The following is a 23,878-nucleotide window of genomic DNA, read 5'->3' on the forward strand; positions in this document are numbered from 1 at the left end:
AAAAAATAAAATTTATTGTTTTTACAGTTTTATCAAAAAGTAATAATAGTTTTAGATAGGTTAAATTAGTAGTGCAACATTGGTTAAAACAAGCTGATTGTCATAGACAAAAAAACGAATTGGCAACATTGCTTGAAACAAGCTGATTGTCAAAGTCAAAACAATTTCTTGAACTTTATAGTACGATAAAAAATTATAAAAAAAAAACAATAACAAATTAATATTTATTTCAAATGATTATCTAACTATCGCGTATATAGCTTAATAAAGTATTAAATCAGGGTACATAAATATGGAATCTCCTAAAGAATCTCTAGAAAACGATGTATCCCTTCCCGATTACTCGAATAGTGTCTTAAATAAAGAAATCAACGATATAGGTACTACGTGTACCGATTCAAATATTACTCTAAAAAATGCAACGAATTTTCATCCGTTAATGTCGCCGGTTACGCCAGATTTTCCAGATTTGATACCGAAACAGGTAAAACTACATAATGCTTACGAACATTTCAATCCTCATGCTCATAGTACCGTAATCGGATCACAGGAAACTGGAAATAAAGTTGACGAGCTCACAGGTAGTAAACGGATTCAATATAAATTGATAGACTATAGTTTTTAGATGTAATTTATAGTTAATTCATATAGTTTCAATCTATTGATATTGTATGTTAGATGGTTTTTAGTGTGTTATTTTAGATGTCTCAAATAGTCCTTCCGTTCTAAAAAAATCAATTTTGCCCGAGATTCCAGTCGAAATAACACAAGTTGATGTTACTAGTGATAATGAAAATGATAAATCCGTTTACGAAGCTCATCTCAGTTCTAATTTACAAAATGTATCTTTGAAATTGAACGAAAAAGAAGGTAATTTGAACTTTCTGGCCCACAACAAAAGAAGCAATAAATTGAGAAAAATAAAAGTTGTACAAACTCAGGCGAGTGATGATAGTGACATCTCTTCTGTGGATTCCAACACTGATAGTTTAAAGTCTGAAGATGTTTTTAATGGAGAATCAGAGGAATTTGCTAGAAAATTGGATGACGGTATTATAATAAATCATCATTTTACACTGTTTTCTTATTATTTTTTTTAGAAAACGCGACTCTTGAACCAATAGAACCTCTTAGTGCTGCCGATGAACGTTGTCACGCGAGATACTGGCAACGTATGGTACTACCGGGCGGTGAGCAACGTACTATCGACATGCGTGTAATAGAACCTTACAAAAGAGTATTGAGTCACGGCGGTTACCTCAGGGCTGGAGGAAATACGGCGATCGTGGTATTTTCGGCTTGCTACTTACCAGATAAATCGAGAGTCGATTATGTTTACGTCATGGATAATTTATTTTTGTAAGTAAACTAACAGGATTTATCACATTCGAATGTTTCTTCATCGTAGGTATGTACTGTGGACGTTGGAACGTTTGGTAACCGAAGATTACGTACTAATTTATCTTCATGGTGCTGCTAATAAACTTCCTTCGTTTGGATGGTTGAAAAGGTGTTACCAAATGGTTGGTAGAAAGTTGAGAAAAAACCTTTTCCACCTCTATTTGGTCCATCCGACGTTATGGATAAAAACAATGATGTTCATGGCCAAACCTTTCATTAGGTATGTACGTGTTGTCATATACCCCATTTCCTTGCCGAGGGGATACTGAACCCTACTACTCACAATTACACTGTCTGACGTTTAGGGCTAAATCTTGACCCCACTGTCCGAAGCGATTGGGACCACAACTTCTAGTGGGGTTACTCAACATAACAGGGCTAGAGTAGAGTCCCCTCAATTATCTCAAAAACAATTTGTTATTTTGGTTATTTTTTTATTAAATATTTTGTTGCAGTTCAAAATTCTACAGGAAAATAACATTTGTTAGTACTTTGAGGGAGCTTATGGTAAGAGTACCATTAGAAGCCGCTGCTATTCCAGATAAAGTTAAAGCTTTCGATACCTTACATTGCGCTATTTAATTCGTAGTATTACAAAATTTTTTTTGTATATTCGATTCATTCCTATAGAAAGTATTATTTAATCTTAATAGTTTGATAAAATTTTAATCACTGGTCCTTCGAGCCGGATGTGAATCATAATGTTGGCTCGAAGGACCAAATAGTGTGGTCAGTTCCTGAAAGATTTTGATTCGAATGTTACTGAAGTAAAGGAAGTTTTTGAATTGGTCTAGTCGTGTTATACATCGAATAAAACCTTTATTTACAAGTATTCTATTTATTTTATAACAATTTTCGTATTTAAAATGTCGGATAAAAACATTTTTGAAAAATTTTAGTGGGTAATAGATGTTCTGTTAACTTTTTAAAGGTTTTTGATTGTCGTGGTGTCTTAAAAAGGAGTTTCGGGTAGTTGAAATTCAAATTTAAAGAAAATAATTCAATATAAATAATTTTAAATGAAATATTTGTATTTATAAATAAAAATGTGTACATATTGAAGCCTAAATTGTCGCCAATGATGTACTTTTGTAAATCAATAATATATATGTTAAAATAATTAATTTGTACTCGATTTCAATTATTTATTGTGAATTTTTATTTATTTTTAGCAATAATAGCACTAATTTATTTATTTATTCAATTTAAAAATATATGTTTTCTTATAATCGAGAGAGTTTTAATCAAAATTTCACCTGAAACGAATTTAACCCTCAAAAAACTTGTAAAATCTCATATCTACTCATATTCAGATTCTATTGCTCTTCTTTCTACCTTTTCTTAAAACGTGAGACCCTACGGAACTCCAGAGCATTACAATTGGCACATTTCAAACTTTCTAAGAAGATTGGGGTCAATAAACCAGCTGGGGGTTAATCAAAAACGTGTAATTTTATACGATTAAACAACACGTTGGGCGCTGGGCCTTGACGTACGTTGAAAATACCAGGAATTTGAATAAATTAGTGTTAGTGATAAGTGAGTCGTTTTTTTATATTATCAAACTTGGGTGATTTGTATTTTGTTATTTGGGTAGGATACAAGGGACTCGAAGCAAAGGCGCAGAACATAAACTTTAATTAGAACGTTTTCAACTCTAAACAACAAAACAAACCTAATATTGAATTTTAACTTTTCAACTTGACAACTGAATTATAATCATTTTCATTAGTTACATTAATCTTAGTGAAACAAATTTTGGATTGATATTCTTTTATCGTTAGTTAACACTTCCAAAAAAGTATCTACTTTTGGCCATAGAACAAGGCTACAAAAAAAAAACAACAAATTAATGGATACATTCAATAAAAACGGGCAAATTTACCAATTGGATAAAGATTTCGTTTCCGGTTCGCAAAGATTCGAACTGATCATTTTCTGAATGATCCACTGTTCGTCCTCAGGATTTATTGAGTTCAATATTCCTTTTGGTATCGCTCCAATTTTCATAAGGCACAGCAGAATTATCCTACAAATAAAGGTAAGACCAAATCAAGATCGAAACATATTTCAAGAACCGTCAAGTTACAAAAAAGAAGAAAACAAATTATGATTATACTTTTGGTGCGGAGAACCGGCAACAAGGTCGAGGGCGGAACCAACGACGAGCCGTCAATATCGACGCGGGTAAGTGAGGTTAGGAATGACCGGCGGTAAACTAAACAAACTATTCCAGTTTGAGACAAAATAAATCGGGATTCCAACCGAAATGGAAACGTTTAGATTCATTAATTGAATAAAGAGAAGATCTAGAATACTATTTTCGTGGAACAAACAATTTATATACCGCATTTTAGCTTTCAAAGACGTTTCTTTAATTAAGGCGACGGGGATGTTCTTATCCGCGCTCCTGCAATCCAAACATGTGAATACAAAATTCGGATTGTCCGTAAAACAATCGTAGCACGGTGCGTGGAACGGTTGTTCGCATTGGGCGCAACGTATAATGGAAATGAATGCCGGAGCTTCTAATTTGCAGATGCAAGATATTCCTACGTTGCTTTCCATCGACGTTTCGACGCGATCTAAAAAAATAAATATCGTTAACTGTAACGAATCGAATAAATAAGACGATGAAGTTCACCTGATACGGTTATGTTGCTGTTATCGAATCTTTTCTTCGGACAAGCTTTTACTACTTCTTGTTGTTGTTGTTCTTCTTCTTCGCTATCGTCGAGTATATTAAGCACTTCATAATCTTTTCTATATTGTCCATAATTGACTAAAAAAAAATAATATTTAATTACTACCGATTCCTATTTCAGTTTTTGTACTTTGTATTCAAATTAGAATAGGAACTCGTTAGTTTAACGTTTCCTAAATTATAAAATCCATTTGCCGATGCTCCAGTAATACTTTTTCAACTAGATATATGATTTGAACGTTTTGAGGGACCTATAAAGCCACGATTGATGAAAATTTTCTGGGAAAAACATGAATTTTTATGAAAATAATTATTTGATAAATTACCTGTGCTATAAGCTGTATCGTATTGTTCCTGGGTATATATGACTTGGGAATTCTGAACCGATTCGATGTCCATATCGAAAGTATTTTCGTTTAGGTCTAGCGTAGTTTTCGATACTTTTTTGATACTTTCCAGAGGTAACTAAATCAGAAAAATAGTTTTTATTAAATAATAAGTACTCGATAATAAACCGCTACCCTTTGCCTTTACCAAAAGGGTCCTTAGGCCGGCCCTGTCGAGTTATAATGCAATATTAAAATTAGGCGAATTCGCGTGGCGCCTTTCATCTGTTTTTTTTATAACCGACGGACGCGCCTTTGATGTTTCTTTTTTAGTAGCAGGCGGTTTATTTACAGTTTTTCTTTTGAATAATATCTAGGAAAGTCTATTTATTGTATAAACGATTCTTGTAAACGCAATAAATAGTCGAATTAGAAAAATTATGGTAAGTGAATATCACCCTGCAGTTTTTTTTTAATTGCAAGAATATTTTGGTGTTTTATCGCCACAATCCCACAACTGTTATTCTTATATCTATGCAGGGATCGAATTCGAGTCTTCAGTGGCTCAAGTTACATACAGAAAACTTCGATCAGTGTCCTAAATTTGACAAATACCACAAAAATGAAAAAATACTGATTTTTTATTGTATTTAGCAGGGAAAAAGTTTTAATACAGACTCAATACAATACAAAAACTAATTTCTAGAATTTACTAAACAATACTTGCAATTAAAAAAAAATAGAAGGTGGTTTTGAGGCCTGATTCGTGTCCAGTATAATTTTTACTTATTTTAAAATCAACGGAAACTGTTTCTAATATAAAATCTAAAAATTCTTTCCCTATAAAGTTCAAATTAATAAAAATAGTTTAAATTTTTTCCCTTATTGAAATAAAAATGAACTCGTACCTTCAATCCGGAACATCTGGATGAAAATTTATGAAACCCTGTAGTAATTTGACCCAAAAAAGTATAATTTTGAATGGAGTTGTGGATCGGATTATCAGATTTATGAAAATATGGAGGTCGGTAATCGTCTGGACAATCTGTAATCAATAAAAATATTATTTATATGGAACTTGATAAGATTTTGTAATTTACCATTGGTAAGCAACATTTCGATATCAAGTTTTGTGGTTTCATCCAATTTATCCAAAGAACCCAATTTGTGAACACCTTTTAGAAAAAAAATAGTAGCAGTGAAAACTTCTTCTGGTGTTCTTTTATCTTCGGTTTTGTATGAAAAATTAGAATCTTTGTTATATTTCAAATCGAAGCGGTAAGTTTCTATTATGACACCTTCAGGAGTGAAGAGATATACATACATAGTTTTCAACTAAAATGAAAATAAATTTTTAATCAACACCATAAACCGCAGTTATCTTGAAATTAGTAAATAAAAATTTTTAAACCACTTATATACCCCTACCAATCCTTATTGGCAAAAACTACTCCTGAAATATGACAAGGTACCCTAGGAGGAAAAAAATTATTTTTGGACAATTATTCGTCAGCTTAGCACAATGATAGTTAAAAACAAGCTGATTAAATGCATCAATGCGCACAATACTACCCCCGAAGAGTTCAGTGTACCATAAGATAAGAGGATTTGGTCAGTTTTTTGTTTAGCAATGAACTAATTAAAATTCTCAATGAGTACGAAACCCCAAAACCTTCCCAACCCATCAAAACTACCCAGGAAATGTCCGAGAAACGAAATTGGTTTTGACCAAATGTTTGTAAACTTATCACAATGGTATTTCGAAATAAGCTGGTTAAAAGCCGCAATGGGCACAAACCTACCCCTAAAGACTTCAGGGTATCATAAAAGAAGAGGTTTTGCTGTGTTTTTGAACCTTGGCATTACGATAGTTTGAATAAAAGTCTCAATGGTGACGGAGCCCCAAAACCTCCCCAATTCAATCAAAACTACCCATAAATTGTCCGAAAGTACCATAAGAGAAAGGAAAATAGTACCAAATGAGAAGAGGATTCGTTAATTTTTTCTTAAATTGTAGATTTAGTAGAATAATAAAAATTATTTTACTTTTACATTATGTATTTATTTTCAATCTGATAAAAATTAATTAGCTTTGAAAAATGGGAAACGATGTTTAAAATTTAAACTGTATCGTTGAGAATCACAAAAATTACTATTATGAATAGAAAAATAAGTTATATCTTTATATAAATACCCTCGCTGAAAAATATGACATTCTGAAGTTTCAAAACTAAATTTTTCACTTAAACGTGAATAAAGAGCTATTTTTCTCATTATTGTGACATAATTTTAATTCTCTAAAGGTAAAATTCATTTTTAAACATGAGTAAATAAAATTTATATACCCTAATACTGTTTACACCTAGAAACCATTTTGAAGCACGATCGAAATTTTTAATAAAAGGATAATAAACACATTATATTGACGAATCAGCATTATAAAACACAATATTCACTAAAATGGTATTCACAAAAATAATTTTCAATGAAATTTGTACAATAATTATGAGAAAGAAACACATCACAACATCTACTACGACATGTAAACACAATAATTACAAATCAACAACCAGAACCATAGATAACGTTTAAATACCAAAAGTACTAATTCGCTAAATAAAATTTTATTGGGGCAAAATCAAATGAAACACTCGAAAAAAGAACCAGCAAAAAAACTAAATTTATTTAATTAAAATTTGGAACTTACGTAATTATTTTGTATGGAATCGTTAATGGCAGGCAACCAGCAGCAGTATGTTTGGAACCAATGATCACCCACTCCATGTCTGTTAGCACTTTTGTGCACAAAGTAAGGTACATCATGGTAATATTTTTTCAACACTTCTTTTGTACTTATTGGTAAGCGATGATATAAAATGTTGAACAACGACAGTTTTAATATTATCTGAACATAATGTTTAGATAAGGTATATGATTTGACGCTCGCTTCTGTAATCCCTGGGTTAATAGACTTTAAAACATTTAAATTAATTATAAACCTATGTTATTATCTTTAGGAGAAATATTTATCAAGTTATTTAATTACTTACCTCATTTAATCTTAGTTGCATTGCCATTTCCATTTTTAAACAAGTTCGAAAGTTAGAGTCAACTCAACACTATAACTTAAAGCAACTTTTTAAATATGGCGGCTGGATATAAAATGACTACATCTGTACTTGTGAATTATCTCTATCATTTAATATATAAAAGAAAGAGATGCGGCTATTCGCGCATTCTCTTTTAAACACAAGGCTACTTGATTTATTATCAAATTTGTGAACTAGCCATATTAGATTTTTATATACGATTATCTCTATCGTTCAGCATAGAAAAGAAAGAGATATATTGCATTTTTTAAAACCACTTGACTTGATTATTAACGGTCTAATATTAGTTTTTTTAAATATCAAATTGTGACACAATGTTGAAAAATAATAAATTAATTGAAACTTATATTAAATATTATGTCATATTTTTTGATTAGTATTAAGTAGTTTTATTACGTCACTGTAAAGTAATTGACGGAATCTAATTTAAATCAAAATATATAAAATCATTTTTGTATTACTTTGCGATGAACGATGATGATTCAATTAAATCGAACACAATAAATGTCTCGGAGAGATTGGAAAATTCTGTAAACACAGATATAATTCCGGATATACCACAAGATATAATATTCCCAAACGAATTGAATCACTACTTAAGGGAGCAATTAAGGGTTAATATTTTCAAAAAATTGATAATAGTTGTTACAAAGAAATGTTATTTTTAGTTTTACGTACAGAAAAATGGTTTATTACAACAAAATCTCGAAGATCTCGAAATTAGATACAGTCAAAGTAAAGAAAATTTGGAAAAATTAGTAGAAAAACTTAATAATTATGAAAAAGTTGCCGATAAAACGAAATTTGCTAATTCGTCTCAAGTAGCTACGTATAAAATAGTAGAATTAAGTAAAAAATTGAGGGAGAAAAATTCCGAAATGGAATCCCTAAAGACTAAATTTTCTAAAATGGAAAAATATGCTTTCGATTTAAAACAACAATTAGAAAATGAGTATCCAGTACAAGGTAAGTACATTTTCAAAATTTCCTCATTTTTTGAATAGAATTTCGAAATGTATCTTCATGTTATTTTAAAAGTAAAAGAAATAGCAAATCATGAAACGTCCCCCGGCACGACATCGGACGAAGAAATAAAGAAACTGAACGAAAAAATAACAACTCTCACGAATAAATTAGCAGAATCTAATAATTCGAATTTGCAACTAAAGAACGAAATTAAATTAGCCAAAAAGATTGTTCAACAAGAAACTGGTGATAATTTTGAAAATTTGCAAAGTTTAAATAACTCAAATGGTTGGAGGGGTCGCGCGCAAACAATTATAGATCTTCAACAAAAAAACGCAGAGTTAAAAGAAAAATTAAAAGTTGCTCAAGGTGAGTTTGTAATTCGTGCATATTTTGAATATAAATAATTTTTTTTCAATTATTAAATAAAAATGTATTCATAAAAACAACCCCCCCCCCCCGATTCAGAGTTATAATCTTGCAGCTAACAATCCGGTAGAAGTGATGCCAAATCTCCCCAATAAATCCGAGAATCTATTAATTGCTTTAACAAAAGAACACGATGAATTGAAATTAAAATACGAAGAAATAAAAAAGAAACACGACGTCTTAAAAGCCAGACATAAGGTGATCGATATTGATTACACATTGCTAAAATCTAAATCGGCAATGCTTAAAGAACAAGCTACTAGAGACCAAGAAATTATAACTTCACTTTTGGTAAGTTTATTAGATATTATATATCCCTACAAATTTGAATACGTGACAACGCTGTAATCGTTCTGACGATCCAGTTTCGGTAATAATCAGATCAATTTTAACGATTAGTTACTCTCTTTATCAAGTTCTCATCGTTTTCAATTTACTCTCTCTCTCTTAACAACATTTATTCCAAAAGCAGCGGTCATAGCCCACTGGATTTATCGGCACTAAAACGGTTGGAAACTACAAGACGATAAAAGCATTGGCGTCCATTTTCTCGTGTAATAAAAGCCGATTAGGTATAAATTATTAATGAAGTTATTAAGGTGTAATTTAATATGTAATGTTTTTTTACTCAACAATTATCGTATTTAGATGGTAATAAGTGCCGCGAGAAGTTCTCTTTGTATATAACAAATTGTGAATTTCATTTATGTTTATGTTGTTATCGTAAACCAGGCTACGAAAAAAAGTTTAAACCGTGTATCATGATAAAAAGTCTCGAATAAATGATTAAGGAATATAAAAATATTCCCTCAAATTATGCACTACTACTAGTTGTTGGAGAACGATTGGGGTTGGAATCACCAAAAATAAATCCATGAAAAAAACCGTAAGCATGTTAGGAAATAGTCCAACTTTTAGATTTTGTTTATATATCTGTATACTGAGTTAATTGCAATAGCTAGTAATTATTAAATTAGTAACGAATCATTAGTAATAAATATATATTTTATTGTTATAAATTCTATATAATAAGCACGAAAAACATCGAAAAAGCGATAATAATTATTGAGTTAAAGGTAGTAAAGTCAAGTCTGACTATATCACATAAAAGTTTTTTTTTCCAATGGAAGACTTAATTTATTTCAAATTTCACTTTCCCTCAACAGTCGTGATAGTTTTACATGGTATTTAAAAAGTTATAATCAGTTCAATGCCTTTTATAATTGAAAATATATATTTAACTTGGTAAAAATAGAAATAGAATTACAGTTAACTCGTTAATTCGAAATTTTTTAGAAAAAATAAATAAAACTTTGAATTAGGTATCAAGTGTTGATTAATTATCAATCAACTGCTATTATTTAACAATGACCAAAGTTTAGAGGTACATACATTCGTGTACATATACATAATTTTTTTGTGATGATTTATCTTGATTTGAAATTTATTTTGATAGAAAATCAGTTTAAAGTATCAAGTAAAAATTTGACGTTTCTACCTACAAATATAGACTACAGATAAAGACATTCAAATTATTTTCAGATACTTTAAACTTATTTTCTATGAATAGAAATCTAAAATCAAGACAAATCATCATGAAAAACATATAAAGGAGTAATGATTTTTCACGATAAAACTCAACAGTTGAAGAAAATCATATTCATAATGTGAATTGATAAATCTTTCGAAAGAAATCTGCTTTAATGGTTTACTTTAAAACGCATTGCTGCTGCTCAGTCTGTTCTATAATTTTTTTTGAGAGAAAAAGTGCCTGAAATGATTTTTCTTCACTTTGAAATATAACGTCTTTTGGATAATTCCTAGGTCCAATGGTTGCAATTTGGAAGTTGTTTTCAGTGGAAAGAAGTAGAGTTCTACGTTCTACAATGTAGAAGGGTAGTTGTGGATAATGCGATTATCTAAAAATAGTTTCAAGTCCCCATTTACTGTTGACAAGTTCTGTTGCCATCCAAGCAGCCAACTTCTCTTTACAACATTTTCTCCTTAACACTTGGTTTAAAAGTGAGAATGTTTTGTTAGTATTAAGAATGTCCCAACATCATAGTTTTTAATCAAAGTCTTGAATGGACCGTGCCAATTTGAGCAACTGCTTCATTAACACTTTTTACAAAGTTTTCATTTTTTTTTTGGAAATTTTTAAGTCATTCTTCACTTGCCACGAAGTTTTGATGCTTAGAGAAGATGTGAACTCTTTTTCCTTTAATAAGTATCCGCTATCTTAGACAAGTGACCAGGTTTTCTTCAAGACAAGGAAATTAATCCTCATTTAGTAGTTTTTTTCGTGCTCAAGCAGTTTGAACATCACTTTTTTATTAAATTCTTCCTTTCAGCAATTGTCAAGCATTTATACTTTTCAGTATAATATTTTCCATACCTACAACTCTTATTCGCTTTTTGAATTACACAAAGTGTTGAATTTATTATGATTTTAGTGGAAAATAGGTTATAACTTTTTAAATAACTTTTCTGTAAAAGGGAATTTTCAATAAAATATAACATCTCTATAATAAATACAATAAATAAATCACATCATATCGTTATCATTGATTTAGAGAAACTCCTTCTAACCTAATCAACACATCGACCATTTCAGGTCTGTCTTTCGCCCATCTCATCACGCACATTTTACCTATTTCCAAAATGCCCTTGAAACAATCATCATAATCCTTAACCCTTTTATCTTTAAGTTCTAATACGTCCCCCTGATAATTAACCACGTGATCTCTCAAAAACTTTTCTTCCCTATGTTCGGAATGCGGAGATAAAGCCGTGGCTATTTCAAATAATAAAACACCGAAACTATAAGTGTCTACTTTTGTAGAAAATTTTTTTGCTCTAAGAAACTCCTCCGGTAGGTACGGACGGGTTCCGTGTATTCTACTCACTTTAATGTAAGTGTAATGGCTCTGGGGACCTTCCCTGGCTAAACCAAAATCACCTATCCGTGGCTGGTTACAAGGATCTAGCAAAATGTTGGCGGATTTTATGTCTCCATGAACCAATGGTTTCCTGTTTATCATATTGGTGTGGAGGAACTGAAGACCTGTTGAGAGTTATATATAAATTGTATTGAGAGTTCCATAATCCAATTTGGATTAGCAATTAATATAGGCGCATATTTGGAAATTGTTTTCTTTAGAAGAAGCCATTACTGACTGCATGAGGTTAAATATTAGCATATGTGTTCATATTTATGATTAATTTGAAAATATGCTTCAAAAGAATTCCTGTGAGATTTAAAAAAGTTTTTCAAAATGATAATACACTAAACATCAAGAAAAAAAGTCTGTGCTTCACTAGATTTAAATTGCATACTTTGGCAGGACCATTGATGAAATATGTGATCTATATAACTCAAAAGAACTGCTGTAGAACCTAACCAAAGAGGTGATTAATCATTAAAATGAGAGTTTCTAAGCTATAATTGAAGAAAAAAATGTATGTGCTTCAATAGACGTTAACAGCATACTTTGATCTTTTAGAATAGTGAAAAACTTTATGAAGATCAATAAATTCTTGGAAAAAAATTTATTACATATTTTAAATAAAAATTGGGGAATTTATGGTTGTTGGATTTTTTATTGGCCAAAAAAAGATCTAAGGTATTACCTCTAGCTACTCCAATAGCTACATTCAATCTCTGAGGCCAGTTTAATAATTTTTCTGCATCTTTGGTTCTAAGACGATTATCCAATGAACCTCCTGCCATGTACTGGTATACCAAACAAGGGTGTGGTCCCCCTATGCTGTATCCATATAATGGAAGAATGTTATCATGTCTATAAGCATTTAAGCAATGCAATTCTGTTATGGATTGTTTTATTTGCTCTGTTTCGTATTCCTTTTGGTCTTTTTGATCTAAACGTTTAATAGCTACTTGTGTACATTTCCACGTTCCTAAATATATTCATAATTTAGTATTTATACAAATTTAATGGGGAATAATGTACTTACCTTTATAAACTTTTCCAAAACCACCTTTTCCCAGAACGGTTTTTTCGTCCCAATTGTTTGTGGACTTCTGGAGTTCCTCATAAGGAATAGAAGGTATTCCCCCTACAGATTCGGCTACAATAGATATATCTGATGCAGTTACTTTTGATCTACCAAAATTAACTGGTGACTTTGGTAAAGGAAAACGAATGCTTTCGTTATTTTCGTTGGTAACTATTTCCGGCAGTTGTGGCACGATTGGAGAATTTATAATTTTTTCAGAAAAACCTTCATAGTTATCGAGATTTATTTTATAATCTATATTTTTTGTTTTCTTAGTTTGCATAAGTTTCTGTCTCGTTAAAGGATCCAAATTACCTACACCGTCTTTAATTAAAACGTGATATTTTTTATCAACAAAGTTTTTGATTAATATCATTGATTGATATTGTTTCATACGATGAAGTAAAACAAACAATTCCAACACAGTATGATTCTGATGACCCCAAATGTTCAACAATTCCGATGTAGGTGAAGAACCTCCTTTACTGATTCTTTTTATTTCTTCCAAAGTTAAAATATCGTACTTCATATGAACTCCTCCAAGTTCTTGCCATTTATTATCTTTATCCATAAGTTGACACAATTTGTCTCTATCTGTGTAAGGTAAATCGTAAATATACATTTTTGTAATACACTCTAAGAGTAATGGATGCACAATAATAACTCGAAAAAAAATTCATCACAAATTAATTTGTGATGTCACCAACTGGAAAAACCGATATAGAGGACTTCCCATTTGTTTTTATACTTCCACCTACGCTTTGGGTTTTCTTCAACTTTATCTACCACTAGTTTTAAATGAATATAGCAATATAAATTCTTCTTCTCTTTTTGTAGCGTCATAGACATAATAAAACTAGAATGCGCAATTCCATTTACTTTATATATTTAAAAGTTCTGCCCATTTTATAAAAAAAATAGCCACTTTGTTGTGAGGTAAATGAGATAAAAGAATAGAGAAATAGAATGGTGGATGAAATACGATATGAGAACACTTTTAAAATAAAATATAGATAACACAAATTTCATGGAATGCACAGTCTAGTGTTATTATATCTATGGAAAATATAGTATAGGCGCTAGTTTTAAATTTGAAATATTCTAGGGACAACTAAATACTTCGAAAGAAATGAAAAATGATTTAGTTTCACAAAAGGAACGTACTATAACAAAACTTCAAACTGAGAAAAAAATACTGTTGCAAGAAATAGAAGAATATAAATCCGTGATTAAACAACATCAAGATAAACTTAAAGAAAAGGAAAATAAAATTTCTGAGCAAACTATCAATGATAAGGTACCTGTGTGTGACGAAAAACTTTTAGAATTTATTCAACAGTGTAATCAAAAATTGAAAGCCGAAAGAGAAGCTCACGCCAAAACTCAAAATTTATTGAAAATAGAAAAACAAAAAGTAGTGAAAGGTGAAGCAGCTCTAGCGAGATTGGAACTCGAAGTATCTACTAGGTACTTACTTATTATAACCGCTTATCACCTGTTTATTTATACATTTCCACAGATCTACCTACAGTTCAACTAGTACGCTGAGAGCTTTGGATACTAGCTTGAAGGATAAATTAGAATTGGCAGAAGAGCAGATAAAAGCGTTACAAACTAGATTGGAGATTGAACAAATGGAAAGAAAGAATGATTTACAACAATTTGGACAAATTTTGAAAAGTTACGAAACCAAAAATACCACTTCGGAATAATTTCTTGAATATAATTTTTTTCTCTTTTAAAAACTAAGTAAACCTTGTGAAAATAAAGTCATTTTTTGTGTTTTTGTTTTTATTTCTATACATTTACAGCCTACTTTTGGAGGAGTCTGCGTATTTTGAAAGCAGAACTATTAGATGTAGTCTTGTACAAAATATCTTTCAGGTATAGGTGGTGCAAAATGACCGTAAAGCCTTTATATGATTTATTTTATAGGTTATTTTCTATAGTAGGATGTACTTTTGGAGCTTTGTGCCTTTTAAGACCTCTAAACAGCTTTCTTTGAATAATCATTGTGTTACGTTTTAAAGAAATTGTCTAAAACCAATTCCCTTCCTCAAAGGGTACCTTCGAACGATCCAGGGGTAGTTTTTGTCAAGGTTCAGAAGAACTGATCGAAACTCTTCCTCTTATGATACCCTGGACTCTTCACGAATAATTTTGGGTGAGGGGTTTGTGCTTATGGAGACTTTTAATCAGCTTATTTCGAACTATCATTTCAGAAAAACTGACCGAAACCAATTTTCCCTTCTTCCCAGGATACCTTCGGACGTTCCAGGGGTAGTTTTCGCCAATTTTCAGAAAAATTGGACGAAACTCTTCCTCTTATAATACCCTGTACACTGCAGGGTCAGTTTGGGAAGGGGGTTGTGCATATTGAGGCTTTTAATCAGCTTATTTTGAACTAACATTGATCGAAACCCAATTTCCATAAAAATTGTGGGGGGCAGAGTACTGAGTCACCAACTTTGTACATATTCAACACACTTTTTAATTAATTTGATTAATAAAACAAAATTAATTATCAATACTTTTATTTAACACATTATAATAACTATGATTCACAAAATTAAAGCATTTAAAGGGGGGTATTTTAATAGAAATTTAGTAAATGTTAAACGAAATTTATTGGAAATAATGAAAATGGTGATGTACATAATGAAAATTGAAAAATTTAGTATGTATTTCCCGAATAGCATGCACCGAACTATGTTTATTAGTTTTATCCAATTTCCGGATGGAAATAATCCCATTTCTGATTCAATTAATTTTATCCGGGAATGTAATCATCGAAAAATGAAGAAAAGACCAAATTTTATTAATAAAAGAAAGCACCGAGTTTTTAATGAGAAAAATTTTTTTAACTATCCTATATATTATTGTAAAAGACATTTTTTTCTATATTAATTTATATTTTTTTTTTTTAAATAAAAGAAACATTAGTTTTGGCATTTAATTTTTTTTTAAATAGAGATTCCCTCGTTTATCTTTATTATTTGTTTATTAATAATTTTATAACCTAACTTTTTTTATAATCAGTATTTATTTATACATAAATACTAGCTTAAACATTAAAAGTTAATAACTAAAAATGATGTAAATTTTTATCGAAAATACTAATTCCAAATCTCAAAATGTATCAAAAATCACATTGGAAAAAAAATATCGGCAGACTTTTAGACACCTTGTATATGATATAACAATTATAACTATACAAACATTGTAAAGTTTAAAATTTTACTATAAGTTTTCAATCATTTTTGTTACATATTTCATTAACAAAAAAAAATGTAACAAATTTGATTTACCTCGTATAATAATTAACAATATATTGGGGTATTATTGGTTAAAAAGGCACAAACCATTGCTTACCTTAATATTGAGGAAAATAAATGCATATTGGAATGGAGTAGATAAATACACAAGGTAAAATAGAACGAATACAGGGTCATCCAAAATTAATACAATATATTCGTCCCCAGTAAAGTCCCAACTATTTTGAGTTCAATTATTTCACTATTCAATTCATTTTTTGATAACTTTAATCGTTATCAAGAAAATTACTGATCATAAGCAGCAAATTGAAAATAATTAATTATAATTTTATATATATATTTACTTTTTAATCTTGTCTGCAGTATATTTCAACCCGATAAAGTGAAAACTCATAAATTCAACCCGATAAAGTAAAACCGATGAGTTTAAATGGAAATTTGATTGTTTTCAGCCAGATTTGAACTAAAAATAATTGAAATTTCAACCATTATTTCGATATAGATGAAAATTTGACGATTTGACTGATGATGGGTGTTAATAAGGACAGAAACTATTGTTTTTACTGGAGTCGAAATTGTAAAACTAGGCCATATAATCAATTAGGAACATTATTTGGCAAAAATTAACGTTATTTGATCTTCCGTACGAACATGGTAACGCTTTCATAAAGCATAAAATAATCGACATTTCGATATATCGTTCTTCAACTTGGCAAGACAATTAAATGTACCAAAAGTTGTCGTATGGGGCATATCAGAGAAAAACGATGCTTCGAATGATTTAGGAAAGGTGTATAGAAATTGAAAGCAATAGTAATAAGTAGTAACAATGTTAAGAAAGATCATTTTCATCTGTTCTAGTCCATTTTTCTCTTTTTATCTACGCGAAAAGTTTTTATGTGTTGATAAGACCAAACTCCTCGATGAAAGAGGACTGTGCATATCTCACGTTCACCAACACAGCCTTATTCAATCCTGCCAACGTGTTGGGGCTATTGACAATGGAAAACCGGTATGTAGCACAGGACGAAAACATGAGAGATATGCTGAAAAGAACGATGGAGGACAGGTTTACAGAAGGAATGGTATGGGCACGTTAAAAGAATGGAAAAAAGGCAGGGCACGAGGAAAATCACAGAATGGAGACCGATCGAGCAAAGATTGGAAGATCAGATTGTGCAGGATATGGAAAATCTGGGAGTATGGGACCGGAACAAACTGATGTGACAAACTGTAATTAAATTACAGTTAGTCACATGTTGTTCTCCATTTTTGTCTATCCTGCATCGGTTTGTTCCGGTGGAAATTCGTTTTATTCTCTCATAACTACTCGTTAGATTACGTAGTTTTGAGGATATTAACCTAAATGGTGCAATTCTGAAATTATAATTTGGTAAAATCAAAAATTTATCGAAATACCGAGTTAAACATTCTTCAACTTGGCCACGATAATTAAAAAGCAAGGGTGTACCGAAACTTGAAACTTTTAGTTACATTGATACGTAACTAACAACCACCATAACAGAATTCACATCGTTTGGTCCTTCGAGCCTTGTATTATAGTTAATATCCGGCTCGAAGGACCAGACTGTGAGATTTTAGTGGTAGTAACGATCAAAGACAAAGGTAATCGACCTTTGATAATGTAAAATTACATAGTTTTGAGGGTATTAACCTGAATGGTGCAATTTTGAAATTATAAATCAAAAATTTTTCGATATTGTACCAGTTTTTTTTCAAAAAGATCTTTACAGATGTCCGTTTTCGAAAATGGCAAGTACTTTTAACGTTTTCCTTATAAATATAATTGATTTATACAAAATTTTGTAAAATATATAAATTAAGTTGAACTTTAGAATTGATTAAATCGAACAGCGGATAGTGCCTTGTTTATATAGACAAATTCTTTAGGATTTTACATTTTTTTGTTAGAAATGTTGAAATATTTCATATAATACTTGAGAATTGTCAAAAATTTCGAAAATAAAAACAAAATTTAGTGAAAATTGACGATGGAAAATTCATTTTCCTAATAAATTATTAAAATATTTCTATTATCAACTTCAGATAAAAATATATTAATAAAACGTTCTACACCTTCAAAAATGTGAAATGCAATCATCATTTATCGATTTAATTCAATGGTATACGAGGTTAGTCGAAAAGTATGAATTTTTTGATATTTTTTAATATTACTCCTTAATAAAAATTGGGATTTTTGAACGTACCCCGTATATAGCTGACAAATTTTTATAACTGATGGTTGTATTCTAGATTTTGAAACAAGCTGAACGTTTTATCAAGAATAACATTTTTCACTAAAATTGATAATAACAAAGTTTTCGCCACGGTTTCAACTTTTCTTTCAAAAACGGTTTTTCCTGACACGATTTTCTTTATTTAGTTCGAAATAATAAAATATTTTACCCTATAATCGAAAATTATTAAATGTAATTAACGATTTCGCAAATAAAATGAAAATTCGAAAGGAGATTTTCAAAGAAAAAATTTTTTTTTGAAAAACAAAAAGTTCAAGTTGAAAATTAGCGAAAACTTTTTTATTATTAATTTTAGGAAAAAAAGTTATTTTTAATAAAACGTTCTAAACCTTCAAAAATGTGAAATGCAATCATCAGTTATCGATTTAATTCAATGGTATACGAGGTTAGTCGAAAAGTATGAATTTTATTCAATATTAACATTTGTAATTGTTATTATTATGAAAAAATTATCAAAATTAAAAACCACGCTAAAATTTTAAACGAAATGCATTCAAATTCTAATTAGTTTTGATTTAATTGGAAATTTTTTGATATTTTTTAATATTACTCCTTAATAAAAATTGAGATTTTTGAACGTACCCCGTATATAGCTGACAAATTTTTATAACTGACGGTTGTATCCTAGATTTTGAAACAAGCTGAACGTTTTATCAAGAATAACTTTTTTCTCTAAAATTGATAATAACAAAGTTTTCGCCACGGTTTTTTCAACTTTTCTTTCAAAAACGGTTTTTCCTGAACGATTTTCTTTATTTAGTTCGAAATGATAAAATATTTTACCCTATAATCGAAAATTATTAAATGTAATTAACGATTTCGAAAATAAAATGAAAATTCGAAAGATTTTCAAAGAAAAAATTTTTTTTTGAAAAACAAAAAGTTCAAGTTGAAAATTAGCGAAAACTCTTTTATTATTAATTTAAGGAAAAAAGTTATTTTTAATAAAACGTTCTAAACCTTCAAAAATGTGAAATGCAATCATCAGTTATCGATTTATTTCAATGGTATACGAGGTTAGTCGAAAAGTATGAATTTTATTCATGATTAATATTTAACAATTTTTTTAATTGCTATTAATAAGAAAATATTGTAAATTTGTAATTAAATACATTTACATTCACCTTAGTTTTGACTGCCAAACAATTATTTCCATATTACTCATATTTTTCAACACACCTCGTATATGACTACAAAAATTCGATACTTTACGATTGTATTTCAAATTTTAAAACAAACACAACATTTTATTAAAAATAGATTTTTTTTCTAAAATTAATAATAGAAAAGTTTCAGTTCCGGAGAAAAAATTTTTTTTGAAAAACCGAAAAACTGGCAACATTGGGCACACTAACTCATTGTCAAATTTACGATTTAAAAAATTAAAGAGAAAATGATCATCACTGGTTTTCTTCTATATATGTACGTATAAAAAAAACTATGAATTAAATTTGCACCACTTTAAATTGTAATTAAATCAAATTCATAGTTTTTTTTTTAATATAAAAATGGTGAGAACAGTAAAATATCTTCAGATATTAACCATCTGAACGTAATTAGCAGGAAGCATTCCCACTTGTCCGGTACGTTGCACCTCCCCAGTCATCCATCCACTATCGATGCTCCTTACGTTTATTATTAAATCTCCATCTTGAAAACTGACTTCGTCGACATCTTGAGCTTCGTAATCGTACATAGCGCGGTATACACGACCCAACGAGCCATAATTATGGTTTACGGGATCCATATCATGAACAGAACCTAACAAAAGAAGATTACATAAGTCAAAAGTGGATTTTTTGTATCGAGCTTGGTTAAAACTTGACTTTTTTAAGATTATTTAGAGAAAAATTCCTTTTCTAAGTTCAATTTGATCATACGAGTCCCAATGGAGCGAAATTTTGGTTTACAGATTTCATATTGTGAACATAACCTAACAAAGTAAGTTTACATAAGTCAAAAATGGTTTTTCAAGATTCAACTTTTGTCTTTTGAAGTTTAATTCGACAAATTCTGACCAACTAGAGTTATGTGAGTCTAATTTGATGAAAAATTTAATTTTTTAAGGTTAATTTAGAGAAAAATTTGTTTCGTGTTTATAGTTTGTTTAAAATACCTATATGCCGTTGAGGTGGATTAGTTACGCTTCCGACATCCGATGAATAGATGAGCGTCTGTGAATTTCTCGAGGAATAAGGGCTCTGAAATTGTCCGGCTGATCCTTGAGGATCGTAATCGCTGATTTTGCCGACGCTATTCGGAACTGGAGCGGGTGTATTAGATGAAGAAGGCGGGGGGTTGTAAGCCGGCGGCGAGGGATGATTGGCGTTTTTAACATCGGGATCTTTGAAACCTGACAAACAAAAAATTACTATCAGTACTTATCTTATATTAGTTACATTAATTTATATCAGACACGGATATTTGTAAACAAGGATTAATTATTATTAAATAATCGTTGTTATGAGATACATCTGAGCCATTCCTGTCCTGTAGTTTGTGAAATTATGGCAAAAAAATGATTTTCTTAACCTAATTTTGACAAAAGTGTTCATTACCACTACACCAACATTCACGAAACACAAACTGATCCTTCGAGCCTTCCATAAATCGCTGTTATTTATTTAATTTGAATTTGTTCATGATAACTCATCATCACAAAAAATAACACAAACAAAACTTGATATATTTGATTGCTAATAATAATAAATGTTTGCAATGTGATTATAAATCATTACAATGAGTTAATTAGTTAAATTACCGTTTGAATTATCACCGATTTGCCTCTTCTGTTCCATCTCAGCTTTCCTTAAAAGATCACCATGATATGCTACGTTGCTAATTATCTTTGTATTTTGTTTGATTCTTAACATTTCCGGATCGTCCGCGACCTGCGTGAACTTGCCTTTACTCTTTTCAAAATCCGCATGATATTTTACATTGGATTGAAGTTTGGTATTTTCAGCTATACGTTTCAATTCGGGGGTTTCAGCCATCGTCGTTGCTTTTGCTTTTGGAATGTGACTAAAAAGAAAATTGGAACCATATTTGAACTACAGACCTTTCTATATGTTTTTCCAAATCATCTATTCTGATCTTAGGTCTCTTTTCACATAAAACAGGAAAAACTAGTCTGGTTTCTATCAATGACAAATCAAATTTTGATAAAAACCAATTTAGGTGGAAACCTCATATTTTTACCTGCGATTTTAAATTGATTATCTATGAAAAGAGACCTAAAATTAAGATAAATCATCACAAAAAACTATAAAAAAATCGTTCAGCTTCACTGATCTAATAAGATTGACTTCTAAGAGGTAATGAGATGCTCATTTTATAATTATTTCATAAAAAAAGTATAAAATTTTACGAAGATAATGTAGATATAGAATAAAAAGTCAATATTTGTGAAATCTCGCCATAAATCAAAAATACTTAATGTGATAAGCAAACTGGAAAATTACTTACGCCTCGCAATATGGTTCCTTGTTGAAACCCTTGTAGTTCCTCATGTTTAATGCCATTCCACAGTCCTTGCATTTGAAACATAGCTTATGCCAAACCTACAAACAAATAATCAGAAAAATATGGGGACACTTATAATAATCAAAGCAAAAATAACTTTTTATCTTACAAAACATTAAAAACTGAGTTTTTCTTTTGATTATAAACTAATAACAACGTGCATTTTTTTAAATTACAATTAATCTATAAACTATTTGAGTTATATTAACAAAATTTCCTACTGTCAAATATGTTCTTAAGAATACAGATAATGATAATCACCATACCAAATCAACCCAATTATAGATTAATGACACCTAATTGTGCTTAAGCTATGTATTCTTCAAAAAAGTTAACCTCATTAAAGGAAGTGCGGTTTAGTTAATTTAAGTGACTCATTTTTCTTCTAACAGCAGCCTTGAATTCATATGTTCAGTTAAAAAATTCCTTTTAAACTTATAAATATACTGTTGGAAGAATATTTATATCAATTCCAAATTAAAATATAATCCATTACAATTCGTTAAATAAAATTTAATGAAAAAAAAAACTTGTCCTACCTTGTCCAAGCACTTTAGTTCTTCTGTAGGATAAACGGTTTTTTCACACCTCGCACACTTTTTACTCATCTTTGTAATAATTAAATAAAAATCAATTTACATTAATTATTCGGTTAAGTAAATATTATTACTTCCATAAAATTTATCAACTCGTTAACTATAAAAACAAGAAACTGATTGACCAGTAACCCAACCCACTAAAATTTTGACATATCGTTGTTGACAGATGACATATAGGATGGATGACGTTTTGACAAGTAGAATAAGACATTTTTTCGCGATAATTTTTTTTTAAAAAGTCAAAGGTGAATAAAAAAAATATGAAAGTTTGTCATAAATATATTTGTTTAAACAGTATAGGATAAAATATTACAATAATACGATTGATCAAAGAAAATTTTAATTAATTTAAAAAGGACCCTTTAGTTTCAAGTGTTTCACCGTTCAATTATTACGCATTTTGAAAATGTGTACAATTAATAAAAAAATATAACCTTTATATTATTAGTGAGCCGCTAAAAAAATAAAAAAAATATATATATATAAAATCTTAAAGGAATGATTTGTGATAGTACAACTTTCAAGAATTCACTTTTTCTTTTTCTGTTGTTTAAGTTTTCTTTTTTCTTCTCTTCTTCGTTCCTTTTCCGTGAGAGAAGAATACAGTTTGTAGCCAAAAAATACTATAACAAAAAAATATATTTCAAAATCGGGAGTGTTTCCCTCAGAATATGATACCAAACCAATAAATAAAAATTCTCACCAATTATCATAAAAACAAGGGAAATCATTAAAAACAAAATTAACATTTGTCCACCATCACCACTGGCTACTTTTTCTGCGGTAGTTTTAGTCATCTCCTCAGCTTCTTTCAATAGGGCTCCATTTAAAATACTTTCTCTTAATTCCCGTTTATTTTCTTCACTTAAACCTTCCATACCTTCAATGGATGCTAGTAGTTCTTCTGTTGAAGGTATTTTATCCATTTTACCAACGTATTCATCAGCCATTAGACACTTTCAAAGTGGAGTAAATTTTTTGTATTGAAAAGTATTGACGTTGCTATTCAAATGTTGTGATGTGGCGCCAAATCATCACGTTGCATTCTAGTACTTGTTTATAGTCCGAGCACTTTTTATATTTTTTTGTTATAATTGTTTAAATACGTAAATTAATGAATAAAATTATCAAATTATATTATTAGTGAGACTATATAAGATACTTTCAAGAGCATTTGTATAAAAAAATCGAAGTAACGACCAGAAAACTTCTATTTTCACAGTTTTCATATCAAAAATTTACCACTA

At 29.9% G+C, this 23,878-nt stretch overlaps 6 protein-coding genes across 7 annotated transcripts; 2 read left to right on the top strand and 4 right to left on the bottom strand.

The window, feature by feature from the left end:
* Positions 1-144: 144 nt before the first annotated feature.
* On the top strand, positions 145-2,631 carry LOC130442594 (protein prune homolog 2). The gene is made up of 5 exons (XM_056776860.1): positions 145-581; positions 703-1,050; positions 1,101-1,359; positions 1,409-1,621; positions 1,857-2,631. Exons 1-5 carry the CDS (start codon positions 293-295, stop codon positions 1,981-1,983), a joined length of 1,236 nt encoding a protein of 411 aa, XP_056632838.1. The 5' UTR covers positions 145-292; the 3' UTR covers positions 1,984-2,631.
* A 393-nt stretch (positions 2,632-3,024) lies between these two features.
* LOC130442878 (uncharacterized) lies at positions 3,025-7,606 on the bottom strand. 2 transcript variants are annotated; one of them, XM_056777265.1, is made up of 9 exons: positions 7,482-7,606; positions 7,139-7,402; positions 5,532-5,766; positions 5,340-5,476; positions 4,432-4,570; positions 4,046-4,183; positions 3,749-3,986; positions 3,287-3,430; positions 3,031-3,229 (listed from the first exon to the last, which is right to left on the bottom strand). In XM_056777265.1, the coding sequence occupies exons 1-9, from the start codon at positions 7,512-7,514 to the stop codon at positions 3,145-3,147; spliced, it is 1,413 nt and encodes a 470-aa protein (XP_056633243.1). In that variant the 5' UTR covers positions 7,515-7,606; the 3' UTR covers positions 3,031-3,144. The 2 variants fall into 2 exon arrangements, with proteins under 2 accessions (XP_056633244.1, XP_056633243.1); XM_056777266.1 differs by lacking the exon at positions 7,482-7,606 and having other exon boundaries at positions 3,025-3,229; positions 5,532-5,999; positions 6,230-7,207.
* Positions 7,607-7,958: 352 nt separating this feature from the next.
* LOC130442881 (centrosomal protein of 290 kDa-like) lies at positions 7,959-15,902 on the top strand. The gene is made up of 5 exons (XM_056777268.1): positions 7,959-8,507; positions 8,580-8,876; positions 8,992-9,227; positions 14,059-14,420; positions 14,473-15,902. The coding sequence occupies exons 1-5, from the start codon at positions 8,420-8,422 to the stop codon at positions 14,663-14,665; spliced, it is 1,176 nt and encodes a 391-aa protein (XP_056633246.1). The 5' UTR covers positions 7,959-8,419; the 3' UTR covers positions 14,666-15,902.
* LOC130442879 (serine/threonine-protein kinase pelle-like) lies at positions 9,856-13,753 on the bottom strand. The gene is made up of 3 exons (XM_056777267.1): positions 12,912-13,753; positions 12,567-12,854; positions 9,856-12,000 (listed from the first exon to the last, which is right to left on the bottom strand). The coding sequence occupies exons 1-3, from the start codon at positions 13,573-13,575 to the stop codon at positions 11,498-11,500; spliced, it is 1,455 nt and encodes a 484-aa protein (XP_056633245.1). The 5' UTR covers positions 13,576-13,753; the 3' UTR covers positions 9,856-11,497.
* A 3,137-nt stretch (positions 15,903-19,039) lies between the features above and the next one.
* On the bottom strand, positions 19,040-22,784 carry LOC130442709 (LIM and SH3 domain protein Lasp). Its single transcript, XM_056777045.1, has 5 exons — positions 22,572-22,784; positions 21,976-22,070; positions 21,269-21,531; positions 20,624-20,860; positions 19,040-20,268 (listed from the first exon to the last, which is right to left on the bottom strand). The coding sequence occupies exons 1-5, from the start codon at positions 22,638-22,640 to the stop codon at positions 20,039-20,041; spliced, it is 894 nt and encodes a 297-aa protein (XP_056633023.1). The 5' UTR covers positions 22,641-22,784; the 3' UTR covers positions 19,040-20,038.
* A 110-nt stretch (positions 22,785-22,894) lies between these two features.
* Positions 22,895-23,871, bottom strand: LOC130442955 (uncharacterized). Its single transcript, XM_056777372.1, has 2 exons — positions 23,335-23,871; positions 22,895-23,254 (listed from the first exon to the last, which is right to left on the bottom strand). Exons 1-2 carry the CDS (start codon positions 23,579-23,581, stop codon positions 23,160-23,162), a joined length of 342 nt encoding a protein of 113 aa, XP_056633350.1. The 5' UTR covers positions 23,582-23,871; the 3' UTR covers positions 22,895-23,159.
* Between the last annotated feature and the right edge of the window lie 7 nt (positions 23,872-23,878).

Source organism: Diorhabda sublineata, chromosome 4, assembly GCF_026230105.1.
Source record: "Diorhabda sublineata isolate icDioSubl1.1 chromosome 4, icDioSubl1.1, whole genome shotgun sequence".
In the NCBI taxonomy this organism is placed as follows: domain Eukaryota; kingdom Metazoa; phylum Arthropoda; class Insecta; order Coleoptera; family Chrysomelidae; genus Diorhabda; species Diorhabda sublineata.

Bases quoted from the DNA above. Each gene is read 5' to 3' on its own strand.
- LOC130442878 (XM_056777265.1), bottom strand. From the start codon at position 7,514: ATGGAAATGGCAATGCAACTAAGATTAAATGAG. The intron at 7,403-7,481 runs GTAAGTAATTAA...AATGTTTTAAAG, and splicing joins TGCAACTAAGATTAAATGAG to TCTATTAACCCAGGGATTAC. The intron at 3,431-3,748 runs GTATATAAATTG...CTTTATTTGTAG, and splicing joins TCTTTGAAAGCTAAAATGCG to GATAATTCTGCTGTGCCTTA.
- LOC130442955 (XM_056777372.1), bottom strand. From the start codon at position 23,581: ATGGCTGATGAATACGTTGGTAAAATGGATAAAATACCTTCAACAGAA. The intron at 23,255-23,334 runs GTGAGAATTTTT...TTTTTGTTATAG, and splicing joins CCTTGTTTTTATGATAATTG to TATTTTTTGGCTACAAACTG.
- LOC130442709 (XM_056777045.1), bottom strand. From the start codon at position 22,640: ATGAGTAAAAAGTGTGCGAGGTGTGAAAAAACCGTTTATCCTACAGAA. The intron at 20,861-21,268 runs GTAATTTAACTA...TTTGTTTGTCAG, and splicing joins AATCGGTGATAATTCAAACG to GTTTCAAAGATCCCGATGTT. The intron at 20,269-20,623 runs GTATTTTAAACA...TTCTTTTGTTAG, and splicing joins TCCACCTCAACGGCATATAG to GTTCTGTTCATGATATGGAT.
- LOC130442881 (XM_056777268.1), top strand. From the start codon at position 8,420: ATGGAATCCCTAAAGACTAAATTTTCTAAAATGGAAAAATATGCTTTC. The intron at 8,877-8,991 runs GTGAGTTTGTAA...ATAATCTTGCAG, and splicing joins AAAATTAAAAGTTGCTCAAG to CTAACAATCCGGTAGAAGTG. The intron at 9,228-14,058 runs GTAAGTTTATTA...GAAATATTCTAG, and splicing joins AAATTATAACTTCACTTTTG to GGACAACTAAATACTTCGAA.
- LOC130442594 (XM_056776860.1), top strand. From the start codon at position 293: ATGGAATCTCCTAAAGAATCTCTAGAAAACGATGTATCCCTTCCCGAT. The intron at 582-702 runs GTAGTAAACGGA...GTGTTATTTTAG, and splicing joins TAAAGTTGACGAGCTCACAG to ATGTCTCAAATAGTCCTTCC. The intron at 1,360-1,408 runs GTAAGTAAACTA...TCTTCATCGTAG, and splicing joins GTCATGGATAATTTATTTTT to GTATGTACTGTGGACGTTGG.
- LOC130442879 (XM_056777267.1), bottom strand. From the start codon at position 13,575: ATGTATATTTACGATTTACCTTACACAGATAGAGACAAATTGTGTCAA. The intron at 12,855-12,911 runs GTAAGTACATTA...GAATATATTTAG, and splicing joins TTTTGGAAAAGTTTATAAAG to GAACGTGGAAATGTACACAA. The intron at 12,001-12,566 runs GTAATACCTTAG...AACTCTCAACAG, and splicing joins AGCTATTGGAGTAGCTAGAG to GTCTTCAGTTCCTCCACACC.